The sequence below is a fragment of the Malassezia vespertilionis genome, chromosome 9 (assembly GCF_029542925.1).
Source record: "Malassezia vespertilionis chromosome 9, complete sequence".
Classification (NCBI taxonomy): domain Eukaryota; kingdom Fungi; phylum Basidiomycota; class Malasseziomycetes; order Malasseziales; family Malasseziaceae; genus Malassezia; species Malassezia vespertilionis.
The window spans coordinates 86,037-100,786 of NC_079255.1; the positions used below are offsets into that span (position 1 = coordinate 86,037).

At 56.5% G+C, this 14,750-nt stretch overlaps 9 protein-coding genes across 9 annotated transcripts; 5 read left to right on the top strand and 4 right to left on the bottom strand.

Moving 5' to 3' along the window:
• Positions 1-39: 39 nt before the first annotated feature.
• On the bottom strand, positions 40-3,404 carry MVES1_003817 (uncharacterized protein; the record flags this gene model as incomplete). Its single annotated transcript, XM_056208627.1, has 7 exons — positions 40-997; positions 1,024-1,228; positions 1,603-1,654; positions 1,683-2,090; positions 2,122-2,145; positions 2,479-3,235; positions 3,268-3,404. The coding sequence occupies 7 exons, from the start codon at positions 3,402-3,404 to the stop codon at positions 40-42; spliced, it is 2,541 nt and encodes an 846-aa protein (XP_056064602.1).
• A 636-nt stretch (positions 3,405-4,040) lies between these two features.
• On the top strand, positions 4,041-5,648 carry MVES1_003818 (uncharacterized protein; the record flags this gene model as incomplete). Its single annotated transcript, XM_056208628.1, has 1 exon — positions 4,041-5,648. One exon carries the CDS (start codon positions 4,041-4,043, stop codon positions 5,646-5,648), a length of 1,608 nt encoding a protein of 535 aa, XP_056064603.1.
• Positions 5,649-5,753: 105 nt separating this feature from the next.
• Positions 5,754-6,719, bottom strand: MVES1_003819 (uncharacterized protein; the record flags this gene model as incomplete). The annotated part of the gene is made up of 2 exons (XM_056208629.1): positions 5,754-5,882; positions 5,910-6,719. The coding sequence occupies 2 exons, from the start codon at positions 6,717-6,719 to the stop codon at positions 5,754-5,756; spliced, it is 939 nt and encodes a 312-aa protein (XP_056064604.1).
• A 56-nt stretch (positions 6,720-6,775) lies between these two features.
• On the top strand, positions 6,776-7,304 carry PAM16 (mitochondrial import inner membrane translocase subunit TIM16; the record flags this gene model as incomplete). The annotated part of the gene is made up of 3 exons (XM_056208630.1): positions 6,776-6,778; positions 6,805-6,895; positions 6,925-7,304. 3 exons carry the CDS (start codon positions 6,776-6,778, stop codon positions 7,302-7,304), a joined length of 474 nt encoding a protein of 157 aa, XP_056064605.1.
• Positions 7,305-7,393: 89 nt separating this feature from the next.
• On the bottom strand, positions 7,394-9,247 carry ASN1 (asparagine synthase (glutamine-hydrolyzing); the record flags this gene model as incomplete). The annotated part of the gene is made up of 1 exon (XM_056208631.1): positions 7,394-9,247. The coding sequence occupies one exon, from the start codon at positions 9,245-9,247 to the stop codon at positions 7,394-7,396; it is 1,854 nt and encodes a 617-aa protein (XP_056064606.1).
• A 95-nt stretch (positions 9,248-9,342) lies between these two features.
• Positions 9,343-10,872, top strand: IPI3 (Pre-rRNA-processing protein ipi3; the record flags this gene model as incomplete). The annotated part of the gene is made up of 1 exon (XM_056208632.1): positions 9,343-10,872. One exon carries the CDS (start codon positions 9,343-9,345, stop codon positions 10,870-10,872), a length of 1,530 nt encoding a protein of 509 aa, XP_056064607.1.
• A 901-nt stretch (positions 10,873-11,773) lies between these two features.
• MVES1_003823 (uncharacterized protein) lies at positions 11,774-12,298 on the top strand (the record flags this gene model as incomplete). Its single annotated transcript, XM_056208633.1, has 1 exon — positions 11,774-12,298. The coding sequence occupies one exon, from the start codon at positions 11,774-11,776 to the stop codon at positions 12,296-12,298; it is 525 nt and encodes a 174-aa protein (XP_056064608.1).
• Positions 12,299-12,411: 113 nt separating this feature from the next.
• On the top strand, positions 12,412-13,606 carry LYS1 (Saccharopine dehydrogenase; the record flags this gene model as incomplete). The annotated part of the gene is made up of 2 exons (XM_056208634.1): positions 12,412-12,569; positions 12,598-13,606. The coding sequence occupies 2 exons, from the start codon at positions 12,412-12,414 to the stop codon at positions 13,604-13,606; spliced, it is 1,167 nt and encodes a 388-aa protein (XP_056064609.1).
• A 105-nt stretch (positions 13,607-13,711) lies between these two features.
• On the bottom strand, positions 13,712-14,612 carry CBR1 (cytochrome-b5 reductase; the record flags this gene model as incomplete). The annotated part of the gene is made up of 2 exons (XM_056208635.1): positions 13,712-13,729; positions 13,758-14,612. The coding sequence occupies 2 exons, from the start codon at positions 14,610-14,612 to the stop codon at positions 13,712-13,714; spliced, it is 873 nt and encodes a 290-aa protein (XP_056064610.1).
• Positions 14,613-14,750: the final 138 nt, after the last annotated feature.

The window sequence follows — 14,750 nt, forward strand, 5'->3', positions numbered from 1 at the left end:
TACTGTCTCTTGTCTATGGCGCTCTGTAGTGACATCGATCTACTTGATACGCAGCGCTTGTAATGCGTCTGTAAAGAGTGCCGCGCAGTGCATATCCCAGAACCCGATATCTTCTTCCTCGACAGCGTACGGCATGCTTGCTAGTGACGGAGAATGCCTTGCACGCTTGCGTACGTTCTCCTCGTCTGTAGCATCGTCGTCATCTTCATCCGGATCGAGGCGCTTGCTAAATACTTGGCCAAAGTGCTCTTGTTCTTCGATCGAAGCGTTCGCCTCGCGTGCCAAACCAGTTTCCTCTTCACGCACAGGCACACTTGCGGCGCCCATTTCGTTTGCGCCTTGGTCTGCAGCGCGCTCGGCACTGGAAATAACTTGCGTTGAGGGCACGGCATCTTCTCGCGAATGTGATTCGCGCTCCGCCGCGGCGTCGTTCCCTCTGCTGCGCACTTCGTTGGGCCATCCACTGTCCTCTTCGGGGGGCGGCAGTGCGCCCAATTGTGCACGCACCCAGCGAAATAGCTGATCTCGCGCTCGAATCAGCACATCTCGCAAGCGTACACGGTCCGTCTGTCCGTACTCGGGTATACTATCGTTTGCATGCATTGGCACACGTTCGGCTCGTGTTACCGATGCGGCGGAAGCGATGCGTGCGTTCATGGGTGCTGCATGCTGCGGTGTAGGAAATTGCTTAGAGGCATGCACCTTTACATCGTGCAAGTGTATCGAAGCGCAGTCCAGGCGCGCGCTCCATAGCTGGTCCAGCACGCTGACCCAGTACAAGACGTAGCTGAGTTGCGACGCTCTGGGCACGGCTGGATCAGCGTTTGCATCATACCCCGTGATCTCGTCCATAATATCCGACGTGATTCGAAGTAGGTATGTGTCGCGCACTGCTGCTGTACTGCCAATGAGCGGCGTTGCACACACAACTTGCAGGGCTTCGTCCCACGCGTTGAGAAATTTTGTGAGCGTCGCGAGTGTGGCATCGGGGTAGTGCCTTGCGTTAGAGTTAGATATACGTACCGTTTCTGGTAGCTGCGTGAAATACGAAGAATAGTATCGTCCAAATACTGGATGAGCCGCGATTCTTGGCGCCCCGTTAGCGCGCGCGGCGCATTTTGTGAGGGCATGCGTGTGGAGGAGTAAAGCCTCGCCGAGGGCACAGGCATGGCCGGGCACGGCGAGGGGTGCATGCAATAGACGCCCTGTAAGAATGGCTTGATTTTGGCTGAGATACAGCTGTTTGTTTGCAAGCAGTTTGTAACATTGGTACTTGTAGCATTTTCCTTGACGTATAAGCTATTTCTTCCTCGTGACCACCCCTCGTTGACCTGCATTTCAACCTAGCCCTGCTCGCATCGGATCTCGCCGCACACTGTTACAGATCGCCTCTACAGACTAAGATTACCCGAGTAAAGGTGGACTGCTACAAAGCTATGCCGCGATTGCATCAAACACACACACACACACCAAATCCGTGTGCTACATGCCAGACGCTGAGGAATCGTACAAGGGTGGAGAAAAATAATTCAGGCGCACCAATAACCGAGCCGCGACATAAGGACTAGAGAATCGCACATTTGGACTCTTGTCAGCACACACCTTTGCTTACCTTTTTTCGCACAACAGGCGGCTCCAATGCAGCGACAATTGCCTAGCGTAAGTGGTTTCATTGTATGTACCTCGTCAAAAACGTTTTTAAGCCCTTTCTGCGTCAATGCCGAGCATTCGACATACTTGACAGCGCCGAGCTCGCGCGCAAAACGCTCGCCCATCTCAAACGAAATAGAGCGATGTTTCTGTCGCGCAAGTTTCTCGACTACGGCAGGGTCGTCACGCAAATCCACCTGTGTTCCCACAATCAGACATGGCACGCCTGGGCAGTGATGATGCACCTCGGGGAACCACTTTTCACGCACGTTTTCAAACGACGCCGGAGAAGTGACCGAGAAACATACAAGAAACACATCCGTCTGCGGGTAGGATAACGGACGCAGACGGTCGTAATCCTCCTGGCCAGCAGTATCAAACAGACCGAGGGTATACGGGTCCTCACCGATCATGACGGTCACCGCATAGTTATCAAACACCTGGTATAAGTGGTGGCACGCTAGCACATACCGTCGGGACATACTCCGACGGAAACTTGTTCGTCGTGTACGAAATCAGAAGACATGTCTGGCGTAAGCACCCGTGTTTGTTCTTACTTTGCCAACGGCACCATCACCCACAACGACACACTTAATCGTTTGCATCGTTTCTGTCGATACTCAAAAAGGCACTAACAGATAGGATGCTGCAGCGACAGTTCAGCAGCCACTGCTTGCGAAAAAGTGGTACCGCGCGACGCTGTCTAGGCAAAAGAGCCACAGCGGACCAGCCAGCGAAAGCACATCACAATGAAAGCGTGTACCTCGGCTCGTGACTTGCTGACTAAATGACTGCGGTTACAACGTGGCGATTTGACTACATATTCACATTCGTACGGTGCCGGAAGGGGTTTGTGCCGCTTGCGCGGTTTGAAGACGATGTTCGTAATTGCTCCGAAGTAATACGAGTGAGCGAGTCGTTGTGTAGCTCTTGTAGATCGCTCATAACACCTTTCGAAAAGGGGATACTTGTGCGAGGCGCGGCAGTACTCGCGTGACGTGCATTCGGAACGGAAAGGTTGGGGACTGGGCGCGTGTCGGGCATGGAGGTGACGCGTTCCCGCACCACCCCGAGCTGCTCGGTGCGTGCGCGTGCATCCAAACGCGCCCGTTCTTCTTGTCGTGCAAGTTCTCGCGCATGCTCCTCGCGACTTACGCGCAACGTCTCGTCCAAGATGATCTGCTCCATCTCGGCCGGCCCCAGGCGCATCAAGGTTCGCGAGAGCTCATCTCCTACTTGCGGTTGGTGTCGGTCATAATGAAGGAAGCGGCCCAGAGCAATCCCGCGCGAGCCGGAACGGGCGCGTGGCTCGAGCCCAAAATCGCTCACTTGCGTATCCTGGTGCAAGATAATACTACCGCCAGGTCCTTGTCGGCCCAATTGTGCATTGCTCTGCACCGCACTTGCGAGCGTCTCGCCCGTGCGTGAGGACGAGACGCCGATGGGGATTAGTGCTGAGCCGATCTGCCGCATAATCACGCGGCGGTTCGCTTGACGATCTGCATTGGCAAGCGCTTTTTCCAGCTTGTTCTCCCAGTGTGGATGCACCGTATCTGTGATAAGCTGTGCGTTCAATACATACCGACTAGTACGACCCGTGGGTCGTTTGGTGCGTACGAGACACGGTGTGTCGTTGCTCCGCCGGTCCCGATCGTTTTTTCCGCATGCTCAATCGCACGTTGCGCCTCGTTCTGGCCTTCCGGTGTCTCCTGCGCTGCGTCCGCCTCATATATCACCCCAAACTCGCTCGTCATGCAAAAAGGACAGCTTGCGGGATTCGATGAAGGCGGAACGCTCGCGTTGGGATCTGGGCGTTGAATCTGCACAAAGCACTCGGTACAAATTGGCTGCAAACAACACCGCGAGCGATTCAGTTTCGTTGGAAACGACTGCGGTCAGCTTGCTCTCCCACGTACCAAAAAACATATAGGACATTCGCCCAACTCTTCGTCGCCTTCGTCCTCGCCCTCGCCGTCGCGTGGCGCAAAAAACGGGCTTAGGTGTCGGTCGACAATAAGCTGACGAACGATTGTTTCATCATACTGCGATGCGGACGTATATATGCCTTGGCTCACCACAAAGCCGCCATGGATCCGGGTCGAAGCGGAGATCCGAGATGCACTGGTCGAAGAGCGCCTAGCGCCACCGTCTTTCGAGCGGCGCACCGCACTGATCGGGCCGGCACTTCGGTCTACAGCGGCCCTTAGCCGTGCTGCGGGTGACCTGGTGGCAACTGGGCCAGTGTGACTGCCACTTTCCGCATGCTCCTTTCCAATCTGTTGCCCCATCCCGCATTGGTGTCGCGAGGCAACGGAAAATCTCTCCAGACCTCCACCACCGCACCTGACTAATCGGACTACACTGTGGATTTTTTTTTTTGCTGCGGGGTAATGTCCGGGATCGGATGGGATGCGGGATGTGCGTTGGAGAAGCTGCAATTAGCGTGGCAGGGTGGTACGATGCATACACCAACAAATACTGCGCAGTTCTGCTCAGAAGCAAAAACATTTTCCGCAGAACTAGCACGTGCAGCGCCGCCGAGCGGCCAAAGTGAGGCCATATTTGCATGGCTCGCTGCCGCCGTGGACCGCTGGATAGCATACGATTCGGCATACAGCAAGGATGCACCGCCGTTTGAACTGGAGCGCCGGAAGCTCGCTGCGCAGGAGATGTGCAGCATTCTCGAGATTGCGCGCAACTGTGCATGCAAACCCGACGCGGCACGCTCGATCCTGGCATCGTGGGACACGATCCATGCGCTGCTTGGCTATGCTTTAGTGTTCCAGCACATGTCTGACCCCTTACTTATACCGGTCATCCGCGTACTAGCACAGTTTTTGGCGAACGCCGCGACGAGCGACGAAGCACTTCGGGAGCATGTATGGCGCACGCATATCGTGCCTTGCAAAGCAGGCTCAAATGGCGATGCGATTGCGCGGCTGCTTACAAGCACAGATATCCACACTATGCTTGCTATACAAGTCCTGATTTTGAACACACTCTCGTCCAATCCCGCATTCTCCGAAAATCTTGTGCAAACGGAGCAAGGACGAAAAATTATCGAGTTGCTTCTCCAGCTGTACGAAGCGACATTGCTGGACGATGCGCTATATGAAGAGTCGCTAGGTGCACAAGGAAAGTGTCTTGCGGAATCTTTGGACGTAACGTGTGCAATCGTGCAGCGCTTCCTCGAGAGGGGAAACGTCGGTTCACTTCTCGCGGCGCTTGCACCGCAGGAAACTATGGAGCCGAATGTGAGCCCAAGTCAGATTACATTGTTGCATGTGATGCGCGAGTGTTTCCAGGACCAACTCGGTGTTATCCAGCGAGATAAAGTGTCACAGGCTGCTATGACGGAAGCTACTGTACCGCTTTATCTCCATGTAGCGCAATATGGAATCAAAATCATGACACAGCATGTCGAGTCCAAGGTCGACGATTTTCGCGGCTTGGTTCGAGCTCACATGGCGCTTCTTGCGGTGTTGCAACTGTTGAACACTGCTGCAATGTGCGGACAGGAAGACGTGGGAAAGGTGGGGACCTCGGCGCTGCTCGCACAGTTGCGCTGTGCAGAAAGTGGCGTCGTCACGACCAGTCTTGCACTGCTCTGCGCCGCAAATCAATTTTTCCCTGCACAGTCGCCATTGAAGAAGCAGGACGCGCAAGTACCGCTCCCGCCAGGGCATGTCTTTGCGGGGGCGGGCTATGCTGACGTACACGACGATCGCCCAGCACTGCATTCGCTGAAACGGAGCATCCTGCAGCTCATCGCCACGCTCGCATTCCATCCGCCGGGTATGCAGGTGCTGGATGAGGTAAAGCTGGTTCAAGATACTGTGCGCGAGCAAGGCGGACTGCTCGATGTGCTTAATCTGACAGTGCTCGACGAGAACAATCCGTATATCCGGGAGCACGCCGTGTTTGCACTGCGTAACTTGCTCGCGAATAACCAAGCGTCCCAGGCGCAGATTACTGCACTGCGGCCAGCACAGGAATAAACTGCTCCTTTTCTAGCAATCCAATTGTACATTTGTATAGCTTTTTTTCCTTCTTCTTCTGGCGCCTTTTGCGTCGCAAGAAAGTCGATCTGCCTGGGTATGTATCTACTTGTCCTTGGATAGGTGGTGCAATCCAGCACCAAAGCGCGACGCACGCAAATGGCGCCGCTCAGTGCCCATATCTTCCTCGAACCCTGTAATCGCTCGACTCCCCGAAAGCAAGTCCATTTGGTTCTGTGGTCAGCAGTGCAAGCAACGTACCGATGTGTCATATACCTCCTTCCGTAGGCGCGTGCGGTGTGCCGCAAGTGCCTCGCCACTCACCGATTGTGGTGTACGCACTTCTGCTGGTCGCACAGGCGGCGGCGGGACCTGCTGTTGCTGACGCGCTTGCTCGCGCTCTTTCACCTCCTTTTGCTGCTGCTCCCTGGCGCGCTCCTCTTTAGCCTGTGCATCGCGTATGCGCTGCGCTTCTCCGCGCTCCTTAACGCGCTGCTCCTCAATGGCGGCGCGCTGCTCAGGCGTCTCATCCTTAAGCCGCGTATCTGTCTGCTTCGGCGTCGCATTTGCAATCGGGCCAAACAGTTGATCCCACCCGCTCATATTACTCGCAAAGCTCTTCTCTGGCTTGGGTCGCGGAGTAGGGCGTTGTGATTCTGTCGCAATAGCTGTGCTTTCCAAACCGTCGGCTTGTGTGTGCGCTGGGTTCGGCGTCGTCTGCTTGGGCGTCGGTTTAGGTGCTGAATTAGAGACTGGATTCGGCGTTGCCGCTTTAGAAGCTGTGGTTGGCGCCGCAGTTCTCTTCAGAGGCTGTTTTGCTGGCTTGATACGCGGCTTCTCCTGCTTCACGACAGCGTCCGATTCGTACTCGCTGTCACTCTGAGCCTCTTGTTCCACACGCGGTCGTTTCGGCCGCTTCTTGTTCTCGGAACCATCCTTGCGCTTTTCGGAGGATGAAGGCACTAGCACCGAGTCCACGCGCGCCTCTTCGTCAGATCCCACACTGCTCAGCTCCGACCCGGAGTCGAATGCGTCCATAAGCGCTTTGGCGAGCGCGACAGCAGGTGTCATAGCATCACGTGATACAAGACACACTTGCGCTGCCGCACCATTTGCCGCCTTGTGCCATGGTACGTCGCTAAATTGCTCACGCCAGTCTCTCCCACGCATTTTAGCGCAGATTGCGTATACGAGTACACGGATACTTGGAAAGGCTTTTACTGAGGCAGGTCGACAAGCGATGCGGAGTACGTACATGTGGCAGCACTGACGACAGATGTCCGTGCTGGTGAAGTTGAAGGCGCCGTCACGGGTGCTGCACGTACAGGCAAGAATGCACAGTCGGATGTCTTGTCGCGGACACATCGTATGACACTGGACGAGGCTAAGATGATTTTAAACACTAAGCACGATATCTCGTTGGAAGCTCGCCGCGCTGGGCAGATTACAGAAGAAATTGAGAAGGAGTTGATGGAAAGCTACGAGCGTCTCTTTTCGATTAATGCGCCACCTGCACCGAAAGGCAAGACGGGAGGTGGTAGTGGTTCGTTTTATATCCAGTCCAAGGTTGTCCGTGCTAGGGAGCGCATCGAGGAAGAATGGAAGTTGCTAGAGAAAATGGTCGCGGAGCACCAGCAAACGCCGCCCGCTCCGTAGATGCATCGTTTCCGCAGAACAGTGATGTCGGCGTTGCATGCCATGTTACGAAACCTCAATCCAGTACATAGTCATCTATCCCTACGTCACTACTCCTGGTACGCCGCGTCGTGGATAGCGACACTGCGGCCGGAAGGATCCGCGGCACAACCCCAATCGCCGCGGGGAACCCAGCGCACTGCGGTACGCGCAGCGGCATCTGTAGGGAACCAGGACTCGAACAATTCACGGATCATGTATGCTTCCTTAGTATCCGGTGTTTCGATGGGGTAACGCACAGCGCGCTCGTTGAATTTTTCGTCGCTGACCATCTTTTCTGCATGCTCTTTTATGCCATCGATCCACGAGTAGCCAACGCCGTCGCTGAACTGCTCCTTTTGGCGCCAAAGAATGCTATCCGGGAGGTATGGGCGCGAATCGGGCACCTTTTGGCCCGCCTCAATATCGTCGGGATGCACGTCAAATGCCTTGCGCAGGATATACTTCTCCATAAGCGGCCTGTCATCCTTGTCCTTTTTTTGTAGACTGCCTTTAGAAAATTCCTTGTCCGCAGGATCAATGTTCATGCACACGTCCAGAAACGCTTTGTCGAGAAAAGGTACTCGTGCCTCGAGGCCCCACGCCATTGTGCTCTTGTTGGCACGCAGGCAGTCAGCAGTGTGCAAGTTCTTGACACGGTTCACACACTCCTGGTGGAACGCATTTTTGTCCGGCGCTGCATGGAAGTACAAGTAGCCGCCAAACACCTCGTCAGACCCTTCACCAGAAAGTACCATCTTGACGCCCGTCGCCTTGATCTTGCGCGAAAGAAGGTACATGGGTGTAGAGGCACGAACCGTGGTCACGTCGTATGTCTCCAAGTGGTATACAACGTCGGCAAGTGCATCAAGGCCTTCCTGAACAGTGAATGTAAACTCGTGGTGAATGGTGCCGAGGAATTCGGCAGCCTCGCGAGCGGCAATAAGGTCGGGCGAGCCTGGAAGACCGATGGAAAAAGAGTGCAGACGCGGCCAAGCCGCAATCAAGCGCTCGTCCTCCGCGGCGAGCTTATCGGAAGCGCCGTTGGTGCGGCGCACCTTGCGTCCATGTTCGTGGTCGGCCATCTGCTGCGCCTGCAGCTTGGCCTGTTTTTCCGTTTCGCGCGCGGCAATCGAGGCAATAAGCGAAGAATCGAGACCGCCGCTGAGCAGGACACCGTACGGGACCTCGCTCATCAGGCGCTTGCGCACAGCATTCTCAAGCGACGTGCGGATCAAAGGGAGGTCAGCGGGGTTGCTCGGCGATTTGCCTCCTTCCTCAGAATGCCACCAAGACGGCTCGTAGTAGCGGACGAGTTCTTCGCCCTGCGCGCGCGCGCTGTCGTAAAAGTGGCCCGGAGGGAAGTAGTCAACACGCTCGCATGCAGTCGCGATAGCCTTGAGTTCCGATGCAAAGTAGACGGCGCCGGGGAACTCGTAGGAGCGGCCATAGTAAAAGGTCGTCACACCAATTGGGTCGCGCGCCGCAATTACGCGGTGCGGAGTGACGCTCCTGTCGAGCAGGACAAAAGAGAACATACCGTCAAGCATCTTGACAAAGTCCGAGCCGTGTTCTTTGTAGAGGTACATGATCACCTCGCAGTCCGAGTGCGTGTTGAATTCAATGTTTTTATGTTTCAGACTCTTTTGCAGCGCACGGTAGTTGTAAATCTCGCCATTAACAGCCAGTACAATCTTTCCGTCGTCGCTCACCAGCGGCTGCGCGCCAGAGTCGACGCCGACGATGGCAAGGCGTTCGTGGCAGAGAATGCTGCCCTTGCCAGGCTCTGCAGCATCTTCTTCCTTCGACACCACAACACCGGACCAGTCAGGACCACGATGGCGAATGGTCCGCGAAAGGTTCAGCATCTTTCCGCGATACGCTTCCACATTGGGATGGAAAATACAAGCGAGAATTCCACACATTGTGGCGAGAATCGAACGGCAAGTCGCGCAGCGCTGACTCGTTTCTTCTCGTGCACAAACTTGCCACGTGACGCCGCTACTTTTCCCTCTCCAGCATGGCGCAGAGCTACCGAGCACTCGCGGCGCTCTTCCCGAGCGAGGTGCTCGTCACTTCCACTGCTTCTCCCGCGCAGCGTGGTGCGCTTTATGTGCTGGACACTGCATCGGGGTCTGCGGCGCCGCTCCTGCACTGGAAAGGCGCGACGCACGTCGGCCAGCACAGGCTTGCCTGCCTCGGCTCGTCGACCCATGCAGCGGGCGACGCAGGAATGAGTGGGATTGTGATTGCAATGGAGCAGGACAAGGCGGTGCTGCAGGTATACTCATGGCAAAAAGACCAGCCGGTCGCGCGAATTGTGCTACCGCAAAAAATGACGTGCATTGCCCTTTCACCGGACGGCACGTTTGTCGCTGCAGGCAGCGACGATGGGCGCCTGTATGTCTGGGAGCTTGCCACAGGCGCGCTCATCTGCTCTTTCGAGGCACACTACCGCGCTCTGCGCCTCCTGCGTTTCACAAGCGACGGCGCGGCACTCGCGACCGGCGGCGACGACGCGCGCATCTGCGTCTGGAGTTTGCCGGGTATTGTACAGCACACGGACCTTGCTGGCGATGCACAGCATGGAAGAGGCGCGCCTTCACCGTACGCAACGTTTGCAGACCATACACTGCCGATCTCGGACCTGGTCATGTGCGCGGGCCGCTTTCCAGAAGGCGCGAAATTGTGGTCTGCCGGTGCTGACGGCACTGTGAAATTGTGGGATCTGCGCACGCGCAGAATGCTGAGCACATTTGTGTTTGCTGCGCGCGTCGCATGCCTTGCGGTCGATCCCATGGAGCGCTTCTTTTTCGCGAGTGTCGACGATGGGAAAGGCGTGGCGTATCGCGTTGAAATGTACACGGATGCGCCGGGCACTTGGCATGCGCGCGCCACGCGCGGAGAGGCAGGTGATGTCGAGCGCATCGATCCGGCACATCCGCACGTCCAGCTCCAGCATGGGATCACCTCGCTCGCGCTTTCGATGCACGCTTCGCATGCGCTGCTCGGGACCGTCGCAGGCCAAGTGCATGTCGTGGATGTGACCAACCTGCAAGTCGTGCGTGTGTTGCATGCATGTGCTTCACAGCAAGCGACCGATAACACGCCCGTAACCAATATTCTCGTGGTGCCCCGCCCGCCAGACATGATGCGTGCGCTGCAACTCAATGCTGGCGGCAAGCGTGGAGCGACAAGAGATGCCGACGCGGCGTGCAGTACATATATGGACATTCTACCGCAGCGCCCAATTGCAAACCAGCTTGCAAGGACGCTGTGTGATCCTTTCGAGATGCCGCTCGTACCTATGCGCCTCGGCGCGGCACCGGGGAGCGAAGCGGTGCACGAATACCTCCTTGTGGACCGTGCACACCACAAGGATGATGCACCCGCCGACTCTAATGAACCGGCATCTACCGCCGATCCTGCTCTGCACGCGCGGATCGCCAAGCTAGAGTCGCAGCTGCAGCGCGCCAAGGCGCTGAACGACGAAATGTGGCAGCAGCTGGTGCATAAAAATGTCGGCGGCGATGCAAACGATACCCTATAGCGCATAAGCATACGAGTACGCAGCGTGCATCTGTATAAGTAGCCGCCAAGACGTACCCTATCCAGCACAGATTCGCTCACGCCGTGCGCGCCATCCTTTGCAATCATCCATGTGCCCAATGCAAGCAGCATCGCAAGCACCGCTGCGTTGCGCAGCGAGGCGCGTGGCGACGCCCTGAGGCCCAGACGCCGCCCCAGCTTTGGCGAAGCGCCGAGCCAGTGAAAGGTCCCGCTGCCAACCAGGCATGCATACAGTAACCATGTCGTGTACGAAAACGTTGGGCGCGTTAGACCGTACGCGACATACGACATATCAAGCTCGGACGGGGAGAGCGAAAGTATGGGTGGATCAGGATGGCTTGGTATCCACCTGTTTACGGCAATATGTAACAAAAGGCATGGGGCAAGCAGGTAGCCTGCGGCGCTGTGCCATGTTGCGTACGTCCAATGCATTGGGCTCCAGCTGCGCAGCAAGGCAAGCCACGACGTGTACTTGGGCCGCGGCATAAGCGCACGCCGAAGTAGAGACGCACATACATGTGCGCCAAACGCGCCGTATACAACAATCGGTTCGAGCAGCGCGTTCTGATAATACTCGCGCCCAAGCAGCTACGGTGAGTCAATACTTACGTACGAGCGTTTGGTTCGCCCAGTCGATATTCGCCGCTCCGCCTAGCGCAGCGACAACAGGTGCAGCAAGATGTACAATGAACACACTACCAAGCGTCAGCGCCGTTCCTGTCTGGACCAGCGTCGCGCCGCGAAGCAGCCAGCGGCGTCCTGCATGCGGTTGTGGCTCCATGTGGAGGCCCGCCCAGTAGCGCCAGTGGCAGCGCTGCGTTTGGTTGGCAAGCGCGTGGAGGCTTTCCACGTGAACAGACTCAACGTCCTTTCTCCCCATCATGGCGCCGATCCGCGCGCTGTTTGGCAATGCTGTCACGATGGCACTCGAGGGAAACTTTATGGACGCGAGCGAGCTCAGGCAGGTGCCGGATAACCAGGAAGTGCTGCTGGGTCAGGACAGCAACGTGAGTGTGATTCTCGAGGTCTTGCAGCAAGTGGAGCCGGGCACGTCGCCCGACGACATGGACAGGGCCGTGCGCTACCATTTTGATTCGATCGCAAATGATAACGACGCGACGGACGTGCACGTTACATGGGTCGATGTTGCTGCTGGGGATGCACCTGCAGGGAAGACCCCACAACCTGCGCTGTTGCAGGGTACGCAGCGCGTGAAGAAGTTTGGCAAGCCGGCGGACAATGATCTCGTACACATTTGGGTGGCAGTATGGCGCCTGCCATCCAAGAAGGTCGATTTGGCACTCTCGCTTAATGAACCTTCCGATGCGGACACTGACGCGATTGCGCAGCGGTTTCGTGCATCGGCTGGATCGCTGCGTATAGTAAACTGGGATCTATTTGCATAGTGTATAGCACAACGCCGGTTTGGGTACCTGGACGGCTGGACTGTGCGCTTGCTTATCTAAAAAGCTTATATAATTGTCGTGACTCGGCGCGGCGCACACGCTTGCACCAAGACATGGCATCACAACCACTGTGGCTGCGCTGCGAAACGAAGCCTGCCGAGCACCGCTCCGCACTCACTCCTACCACGGCAAAGAAGCTCATTGAAAATGGCTTTGAAATCACCGTCGAGCGCGATCCGCAGCGCATCTTTGACGATGCAGAGTTCGAGGCGTACGTATTCCTTTCCGACTAACGCTAGTGTCGGATGCACCATGGCAGACTACCACAGTTGGCCAAAGGCGCCCAAGGCCACTCCAATTATCGGTCTGAAAGAGCTGGACACGCCCGGCCCTGATTTGGAAAACACGCACATCCAATTTGCGCACTGCTACAAGAACCAGGAAGGATGGGTCGATGTGCTGGGCCGTTTCAAGCGCGGTGGCGGCAAGCTGTACGACCTCGAGTTCCTCGAGGATGCACAAGGTCGTCGCGTAGCTGCTTTTGGCTGGCACGCGGGCTTTGCAGGCGCCGCGCTTGGGCTTCTTGGTCTCGCCGAGCAGCTAAATGGCGGCAAGCTCGGCGCGCAGACCAAGTTTGACAACGAGGACGCGCTGCTGAAGGAGACATCCAAGGCGGTCGAGAACATTCGCAAGCACCGTGCGGACGGCAAAGCGACCGCACTTGTCATTGGCGCGCTGGGCCGCTGCGGCCGCGGCGCGGTGAGCTGTTTTGAGCGCAGCGGCATGAAGCCAGAAGAGATTGTGCGTTGGGATTTGCAGGAGACGTCTGCTAAGAGCGGCCCTTACCAGGAGATCCTTGATGTAGACATCTTTGTCAACTGCATCTACCTGCGCAGCAAAATTCCCAACTTTATCGATACCGCGTTTATCAACCAGGCCGGAGCGAACCGCAGACTCGGTATGGTGGTCGATGTGAGCTGCGATACAACGAACCCCAACAATCCGCTGCCTGTCTACTCAATCAACACCACCTTCGACAAGCCGACGGTCGATGTTGAGCTCGCCAAGGGAGTGCCGAAAATGGAAGTTATCTCCATCGATCATCTCCCGACGTTGCTTCCGCGCGAGGCGTCCGAGGCTTTCTCCGACGATCTCTTGCCGTCCCTGCTCCAGCTGCCGTTTGTCACGGGTGCTGCAGGCGAGGATGCACTGAAGCACACGCACGAAGAAGGCAAAGGCGCTGTGTGGACCCGCGCCGAGAAACTATTCCGTAAGCACCTCGCGGATGCTGTCGCGCACGGTGCGTAATAAAAGTAGATTTTGGTGCAAAACTACGGGTGTGCATTGGTAACTGTGTATTTTGGTGTTCCTGCAAGAGCGCTATGAATCTCGCACACATTGGGCACAATGGCCTTAGAAAATAAACACAGGCTGCGGTTAGTTTTGCTCGTATACGTACATCGTCCGCCTTGCTCAGTGGGTTGGGCTTGGGGTGCATCAGGCCAGCCAAGTGGCCCTTCATCGACTCAACCATGGGCGGCGGGCCGCACATCACGACGCGATTTCGCTCGTGTGGGGGAGGCAGATGCTTCGCAATCTCGTCTTTTGAGATAAAGCCCACACCATGCTCCCAGTCCGTCGGCGGCCGGTCCAAAAAGTAGCGTACCTTGAAGCGGCTCGGATGGAGCTCCGCGAGGGCGTCGAGACGATCGCGGAGCAAAATCTCGTCCTCGGAGACGTTGGCGTAGAGCAGCGAAAATTTGGTGTGGTCCCTCGGCTCCCTGAGTGCAGCCTCCAGAACCTGGAGACAGGGCGTAAGGCCCGAGCCACCGGCGATCATGCCGATCGAGTCGGCCATGTTCGGGTGGTAGTCAAACATGCCCTTGGGACCCTTCATCTCGAGCTTGTCGCCGATCTTGAGCTCGCCAAACACGCGCGACACGTTGCCCTTCGGGTACGACTTGACAAGCAAGTCAAAGTAGTCCTTGGTGTCGTTCGTGGACACGGGCGTGTAGGAGCGCATTATATTGCGGCCGTTGATCATCGCACGTACCGAGATGTGCTGGCCGATGGGGATATTGAGCGAGTCGCCCTTGCGCAGCTTGAAGCGGTAGATACTCGTGGTTGGCGAGAGTGGGATCTTCTTGATCAGCGTAAACTTGTTCCATGTGTCCTTGTTCATACGCGGGGCAGTGGGACGCGTGGCATAGTAGAGCAGCGCGATCGAGAGAACAAAGCCAGCGAGTGCCGCAAACAACACCTGTCTGTCTTTGGTATTAGTCGCCTGTGCATAGTCGTGAAATAGCCAGTGCATGTCAGAAAAGTACCAAGTCGCCCAACGTGTTCCCACGTTTAATATAAGAAACGTCCCTATCGCCGAAACCACCAGTTGCACGCGCTCCATGTGGGGACGTGTGAAAGAAGCCGTGAAAAAGGCACGTGGCTCACGTGA